An 8,225-nucleotide genomic window follows, 5' to 3' on the forward strand; every position below is an offset into this window, starting at 1 on the left:
GGTTGAACCTTAAAAATAAAGGAAGTGGAGGCTCCCGTATTTTTCAAGAGGACCAGACCCTGGCCAGGAAAGAGGACCAGACTGATATGAGGCCTTTTGGGGAGAGCCCAAGAGCAAAGCCATAAGGGCCCTGGCCAGGAAGTCCTAGTAGGTCGGGTGGACCGAGGGGCATGAAGTCCTGGTTGCGACTGGTATGAGGCCTTTTGGGGAGAGCCCAAGAGCAAAGCCATGAGGGCTTAGACCCAAAGTGGATAATATCATGTACCATTATGGAGATACAGATATCCTTGGGACTCTACATTTTTAAGATGCCCACGATCTAGCAAATAAATTAGTCTTAAAAGAATTATGGAGACATATAATATGAGCACTGCAAATTTTTATAAGTTTTTTCCTGCGAGAAATTGGACCACTAGATAAGTGTTTCTGCTAGACACAGACAGCCACCATGAGTTGGAGTGCTCCAAATTGATCCCAAAAAAAATTGGTGGCACAAAAGCACGGTAAAACATACTAATTTGTAAAAATACAGATAAAATATCAAAACTAGATAAATTACCTGAGTCAAACTCGTTGCTCTAAAAAATACTCTTCAATTCATCAGAACTTTTTAAGTTTTTTTTTTATAAAATAAGAACTAAAAGTCTATTAAGAATGTCAAATGAGGTTTATTCGAACATGAATCGAGGTCAAAAGTGTGGACGATGTGACTGTTATTCGAGATTCAGTTGAATTGGCGAAAGATAACGAGGGTTGAGATGAGATGAATGATCAACCAGGTGAAAATTTAGATGAGGTAGACAGTGAAGATATCGTACGTGAATGACTTATTCAGTGAGTTAAAATTAAGATGGATTGTAAGTGGATGATAACCTGAAGTCAAAAAAAATTAACTGAGGTATATATTGTAGATTTAATTTTAAAAGTAAGTGCTAGTGTAATACTAAGTGTCACTTAATCGTTAATCCATTTGCTTTAACTCATATTTGAGTTAAAATTTTCAGTTGCTCTAACTCTATTTCATCTGATGGATATGTTATTTTCTCAATAACTGCTAGTTAATTACTAGTGAATCTGGTGGTTTTTCATTACTTTTAACTCGGTTTCATCTGAACACGTACGTGCAGCTTGGGATTGATTTCTTGGATCAGCACTATTTACATAGATTTCTTTCTGCCCTTCGACGTCCACATGGATCTTCACTCGACGGTTCGCTTGACTTCCTAGATTTTTATTCACATCAACTTCTGTCTAAGAAAAGAAAGGAAAAGATTTCAAATTTATGCTTTTGGATCCGTAGAGCGGCAAATGGATAACTGAAAGATAGATTACAAGACTATTCGACAAATTCATTTGTAAATTATTTTATATCCTCTTGTGAGCCTCCTCTGCTGTCGTTGTCGCCAGTCTACTGCGCTCCACTTGCCGCAAGTGAACCTTAGACTCTTCCCACTGCGCCCCTACTATGACTCGCTACCACGGTCGGAGCTCCCGCCTCCGCATTCCATGGGCTGCTAGCCTACCCCAAACGTGAGGTTTCCACCACCAACACGAAGCCAGATTTGAGCTCGCATTCTGCTTCCCGAAGGACGATCGAGGTGCGTTAGTCACGAGGCGCCGACTAGGTGGGCTCCAATGAGGACCTCTTTTACATCTTCAAGAACGCCAGTGACCACACTGCGATCCTGTCGGAGGGCAGGGGAGAATGCATTAATCAGGCAAGGAGCTAGAGCTGCAGGTGTGGCGGGGAGAGAAGGATTGGTATGGGCATACATGATGGTGCGGCGACTTGCGAGAAAGACAAATGACATAACATGATTCTTTTGCTTGTAACACGATAAATTGAGGAAGGATAATTTTATTTTCACTTTTCTTTCGCAGTTGATTTGTGCCGTTGGAGGTGGTCCAGCTCTCTATCATCCAGCAGTTGATTCTCTTGTCGCGTTTACGTCCATTGTGAATTCGGCCCAAAGAAATGGAAAGACAGACAGCGACGCGTACGAAGAGCATCCGCCACGCGTTGATGTTACACGAACGTTGAAACAGGGTCCATTCTTAAAAACCTTAAATGCCACCAACTGTCTCGTTTTAATCAAATCGGTTAGGTAGTGCAGCAGCCGGGCTGTTATTATCCGGTAGTGCCGTAGTGGGGTGGGGCAAGCGTCCGACATCATAACCGACACCGACCTTCATCATCACGGCCAGTTTTATCATTATAAGTTGGTTCTTCGCCATATCACATTCCGATCAGGACGTTTTACGCTGATGGAACATGAAAATTGGCAACTTCACTGAGACCCGTAGTCGGAAGCCAGTCAATAGGCTCCCGTCTCTCATTTTTCCTTTTTCAATAGTCCCGCAATTTTGCGAACCAAGCATGGAGGGCCGCGTTTAAAAACAAACAGAAGTTATCCACGTCTGATGGGTGAGTGAGCACAACGGTCATTTGAATTCACTTTGGGCCTGGCTTGGTTGGTGCAGCATCGTCGGTGAGAATCAGCTGTGTCGAGAACAACAACAAGAACTTAAATGACGAATATGTAATCTGACGTCCTGTTCATGTTTTGCGCTGGAGTTGCTTGTTTTCTCCGTCTCCTTGCTGTTCTTTCCTTTATCTTTTTCCAAGCGGCAAATTTTACTTTTTATTTGGATTTTTTTAATATAAAATCGAGGAGAGTTTTGTCTTTTTACCTTTTCAGTGTATCCTTTCACTCTTCTGCCACATCTCTAGGTATAGCAGGAGCTCAGGGAGGAGGCGGTGAGAGATCTACAGCGGGGGTAGCAGATCCTTCTGCATTTGCCGTAGAAGCGTTCGACAGTGAGTCCTTCAACAGATCTGACTAGTTATTTTTTACTGATATTTTGAAGGGATCTGTTCTCGTTTTCCTTGTCTTTTGTTTGTCGGCGGAACATTGTATTTCCGGCATCGAGATTGGTTTCACCCCGTTTTTATTTATTTAATAAATTTTATTTAGTTTTATCTTCATCTAATTAACCTTGTACTGCTGTTTACTATTTGTTCTAGTCTTGGATTTTTATTTTTTTTTTGTTGAAATGTAGTACTGGGTTTGGGTCTGTATCTTGATTCAGCTCTAGATCTTGTTTTTATTTTCCCGGATAAACGGGTAGATGCCTGTTTGTTTTCTGAGTGAAGTTTGCTTTGAGAGGGTTTGAATTCGAACGAGTGAACTGAACTCTATCCGTCTACATATTGGTCATTTTTATGCAATCAGTTTTCGGATGCCGTGAGTACTGATCTTGGTATTTGCGGAGGTGTCTGTGATGTTCAGATCAGGGCTTTGAGGTTAGGGATCCTGCCGATGGGAAAATCTCCTGGAAGATGGATCAAGACACTTCTCTTTGGAAAGAAGACGAAATCACAGGCTACAAAAGGAAGGAATTTACCGGTATGCATTTTACTTTTTTTTGGTTCATGTGTTGGATTGTACAATAATAGATAATACCGGTCGTGATAAAAAAAGTTACGTGGTCGGATTCTTACACTTGCTTATACCGACATTTTTTTTCTGCCTCACTTATCATGTATTCGACTAAGGATCTTACAGTTAAAATATAAAAAATTGTTATTAAATGAAAAATGTCTAGAGATCAAGTATGGACCAGAAAGTGTGGATTTGTAGGATGCATTATTGGAGAAAAAAATTGTTTTAGTAGTCTATATTTTTACTAAGAATACAATCAATACAGACGAAATTATGTTATTTCTTGATACTCTAGCGACTAACATAGATATAGTAATTCAGCCTAATGTTATTTGTCTTGTCTCCGTGTTAATTTTCTGTTCCCACTGAAAAGGCCTTGATGGACTCATTGGTTCCCTTCTTTATTGAAGAACTGATTGTATTTAACCCATGTATTTGAAAGAAGGAATCACCCCTTCACTATTCTTAAAGAAAATACTTATTTTAGGTTTCTTAGTTTTGCTGAGTAATTGAACTTATGAAATGTTCTCAAGGTTATCATATTTTACTTGCTTTATCTACCATTTTAAGAAGAGACTTATTGTGATTCCATTTTTCATCTGCAGAGAGAAACTAACAGAGGATATGCAGGTGCAAAAGGCCCAAATTTGGCATTAAATTCCCTGGAAATTTCTGAACCACTTCCAATAAGCATTGAGAATGGTGGAGATATAGTAACATCATATGAAGGAAAACCATCAGATACAGGGGAGTCGGCCATTTCAAACATTAATCAAGGAGTTGTAGGATCTATTATATCAGAACGCATTAACAATGATGCAGAAGAGCATGCTGCTATAAAGGCACAGGCAGCATTCCGTGGCTATCTGGTAATTCTAATTATAATATATCTATTTCAATATTTTAGTTTCTGGTATTAATTATGCTGGGTGCCTTGCAATTTGGCATACCCCAGCACTGCTACAAAATTTCTTGCCAAAGGAATCGCACTGCTTCTATCTTACACTAAGCCTACATGGTACTTCCAAATGACTTCTCTCATGTGCTCTTAATGATACATCTAAAAGGCATGCAAGACACAAATCTATATGGTACTTCCAAATGACTTAACCATCTCATGTATTCTTAATGATACTTCTGATGCAGGCACGTAGGGCATTTCGTGCTCTTAAAGGTATTATTAGGCTGCAGGCATTAATAAGAGGCCACTTGGTGAGAAGACAAGCTATTGCAACTCTACATGCGATGGAAGGAATTGTCAAATTACAAGCTATAGCTCGTGGAAGAAAAGTTAGACGTTCCTTTAGTGAGCTTAAAGTCACTTTAAACTATAATCAACTAAAGACCGTAGTAAGTGCAAACTAGTTCCTTTTTTTTGTTGGTTTTGTCATTATTCATCTCTCTTTTCCTATTAAATTGAATTTAAATTTTCATTATTTAATTTGGCACCCATAACATGGACTCTGACCTCAAAGACTATCCCCCATCTTCTGGAAGTTTATGGTCCTCCAGTTATAATAGTCTTCAATTCACAATGAAGCAAATTATGCTCAAAGAATGAATGCATGAAACTCCACAATGCTTTGGATGGTTGATGTATAATCATGTTACTGGAATCTGATCGTCATAGTTATGGTTTGTTATAATCCACGCTATCTACTGTGGCTTCATCCATATGAGACCATGTACTAACTGTTCACCTGCGGGTAATATACCATCATACAAATAGGTTTCTGGTTGACTTCTTGGAGATATATTTCAATATAATCAGGCATCATTTGCGGATGTTGTGGAGTATTCTTGTTTCAAACAATAAAATAGCAATGTGTAGAACTCTATTTACAGCATGCGTGTTCATAATATGGCAAACTGGTCCAAGATGCCTAACACCAGATTTGAGGAATTGAAAACAGATAATCTGCTCCTGGCTAATGGATTCATTAGAAATTTGTTAGTATTTGATTTGAGGTTTAAAGGATTATTCCAAGTGAGACGATTTGCTTGGGGTTGGGTAAAATTAAAATGTCGTTCGTTTGACTTGCAGACAAAACTTCTACATTAAAACAAAAAGATACAGTTATGCAATTAATCTAGTTATCTCCATCGGTATCCTCTTTTCAACAGAAAGAAGGAAAAGAAAGATATTTGAAATGTTGACCGTTTGTAAATTATACACATAATTTTCTTCCAATATCATGTTTCTGGAGCCTTTATTTCAGAGCAACTTTATTATTAACACGGACCACGAGAGGATTCAAAATCGATTCAATTATTGACGAATGAATTACTACCGTGATATTGCTAGCTCAATTGTGCTTTCAGAATGAAATTTGCTCACAATGTTCTTTTCCTTCCTCCGTGTCAATGGTATCTTTTAGGGAACCTTTTTATGAGTTCCTTCATTTATGTCAGTATACTTGAGTGCCTGATTGTGGTAGTTTAGTCAAATTTTCATGTCCATAATATTAATTATGCTCAATTTCTTTTCAGAATCCCATACCACAGGATGCTTGGAAAGGGAAGTTTTCATCAAACACTTTTATATGGAAGGTATATTTGCTACATTCTAGTTTTTTTTAAGGTGAATTCTCGAGTTTATCTCTCTAATCTAATGGCTTTTTGTATCAAACATGGGTATGGCTTGATTTGAAAATACATTTGGGTTCTATCACTATTCACCTCGGCATATGCACCTACCATATTCCTGTCATGTCATATACTTTTCCTCTATCACTCAATCTCGACATATATACCTGTACTCATGTCGACATGAGTACTGGTATATCACTGAAGTTGGAATACTATCACTGAAGTTTGCAATTGGCTCGCATGTGGCAGAATGCCACAATGCGGGAGATAGCTGAATCCCAGCGTCAGGCGGAGGCGGCAGAACGTCGAATGTTTTTGTTGTTTTTGCAAAAATTGATTCACCAACGGATTTCTGTGCTTATAAGTCTTTCATGTTCTGCAGCTTCTTACGTCATCAATTCGGGCAAAACCTCTGCAAATTAACTATGATAAACGAGACCCCAATTCAGTCTTCAGCTGGTTAGATAGATGGACCATTATCAGTTTCTCGGTGCCTACAAACAAATCGAAACGAAGAATTACTTTGAAAGGCCAGACCAACAGAGTTATGGAAATTGAATCAGGAAAATCAAGGCGCATGCGAAATAATTCTGCTTCAAATGCTGCAGCTGGTCAAATAAATACCAACAATGAACCTGAAAAGGCCAAGAGGAATCTGAAAAAGGTAAACAGTTCTCCAGTGGAAGCCATACCAGAACAAGCACAATCAGAGCTTGAAAGAGTAAAACGTAATTTAAGAAAGATATCTACTATAAAGGACGTGACTGAGCAACCAGAGATTGAAAGTCAGAAATCAGACCTAAGTTTGAAAAATGTGGCTGTTTTTTCTGAGAATCTTAACCTAGGAGTTGTTGATTCCACCGAAAAACCAAAGAAGGATATTGCTCTAGCACCTACTTTAAAACCAGATAATGAAAATACTACCAAGCCTGCTGTAGCAGATGAACAAATTGATGTGCCGCTTGGTGATAAGCTATTGGATGAAACACAATTATTGCAGGAGATAGATAATGCAGAGAACAATATACTGACAAGTGAAGAAATAAGCTTAAAGGAAGAACAACTTTGTCATGAAAACCAAAAGACAGGCAAAAGGAGATCATTCTCGGCAAAATCAGAATATCCTGAAAATGGTTTGCCAAATGTTCCTGTGCTTCCTAGCTATATGGCAGCAACTGAATCTGCCAAGGCAAAATTACGTGGGCAAATATCTCCAAGGCTTGTGTCAGACTGTGTGGACAAAAATGGCATCCCTCGTCGACATTCTCTACCACCTGCTACCAACGGCAAAATGAGTTCACCAAGGACAAAGAGACCAATACCAGGTAGGGGGACAAGTAGAAATGAAATTCAATCTTTATCTTCAAGTTAGATGCATTTACTTTGCCACGAGTCATCTAATGGAATATTAATATTGGTAGGCATGACACTGTCTGACATCACTTTTTAAATAACAATGTTAATGGTTAAGGGGTGAAATTAAGGATGACTGTCAGTACTTGATGACTGTAGGTAACGCTGTTTATGTTGGATTTAGGTACAATTAATGATTGAATTTGAGTCGGGTAAAGCTTTCCTTAAAATTTTCCTGTGAAAACTAACATTTAGAAGTGTTTTGTGCATAAAATTCATTAATGTGATTGATAGTTTTGCTTTGAATTAAGTCTAGTGAGACATTATATAACCTAATTGTGGATAGAGGAAATAAAAATCATAAATAACTAGAAACTCTATTCTTTTTCTCCTTTTTCGTGAATTGGTCATCAAATATATACGTGCACTAGTTACTCATCTCCTTTTTCATGAATTGGTCATCAAATATATACGTGTACTAGTTACTCGTCATAGTACTTTTTCACGAAATGCCATTCAAATTTTGAAAATGTGCAGATAGGGCTATTCAAGTGGGATGGAGGCGGTGAATTGCACTGGGAAAAGTCGACCCAAGTTTATCGTCTGAAGTAAAATTTGAGTTGAAGTACATTTTTGCTTCTCTATTTATTTGCTTGTTGGTGTTGTGCTCCGCGCAATTTTAGATAAATTGATTTGCACGGATCAGTATGTGGTTTGTTTCCAAAGCATCTATATCTCCAGTCTACGTGTTTGTCTGTGTATAGTTAGTATCTGGGTTTGTTTTCTCCACGACGCGTGCATTTTCCTTCTCTCTCTCTCTTTCTTTCCCACTCATTGTTA

General features: G+C 38.4%; 1 protein-coding gene across 4 annotated transcripts; it reads left to right on the forward strand.

Annotated features, from left to right (window-relative positions):
• Window positions 1-2,347: 2,347 nt before the first annotated feature.
• Window positions 2,348-8,225, forward strand: LOC141818727 (protein IQ-DOMAIN 31-like). 4 transcript variants are annotated; one of them, XM_074706178.1, is made up of 8 exons: window positions 2,348-2,425; window positions 2,732-2,818; window positions 3,274-3,407; window positions 4,049-4,312; window positions 4,590-4,793; window positions 5,934-5,993; window positions 6,415-7,357; window positions 7,923-8,225. In XM_074706178.1, the coding sequence occupies exons 1-8, from the start codon at window positions 2,422-2,424 to the stop codon at window positions 7,952-7,954; spliced, it is 1,728 nt and encodes a 575-aa protein (XP_074562279.1). In that variant the 5' UTR covers window positions 2,348-2,421; the 3' UTR covers window positions 7,955-8,225. The 4 variants fall into 4 exon arrangements, with proteins under 4 accessions (XP_074562279.1, XP_074562280.1, XP_074562283.1 ...); XM_074706179.1 differs by having other exon boundaries at window positions 3,291-3,407; window positions 4,074-4,312; XM_074706182.1 differs by lacking the exon at window positions 2,348-2,425 and having other exon boundaries at window positions 2,740-2,818; window positions 4,074-4,312.

This window comes from Curcuma longa, unplaced genomic scaffold (assembly GCF_044706935.1).
Source record: "Curcuma longa cultivar G26 ecotype Majalengka, Jawa Barat unplaced genomic scaffold, ITB_CL_G26_1.1 contig_25794, whole genome shotgun sequence".
Lineage (NCBI taxonomy): Eukaryota > Viridiplantae > Streptophyta > Magnoliopsida > Zingiberales > Zingiberaceae > Curcuma > Curcuma longa.

Coding starts and splice junctions, on each gene's coding strand:
- LOC141818727 (XM_074706178.1), top strand. Junction 5,994..6,414: donor CAAACACTTTTATATGGAAG/GTATATTTGCTA, acceptor CATGTTCTGCAG/CTTCTTACGTCATCAATTCG. Junction 7,358..7,922: donor GACAAAGAGACCAATACCAG/GTAGGGGGACAA, acceptor GAAAATGTGCAG/ATAGGGCTATTCAAGTGGGA.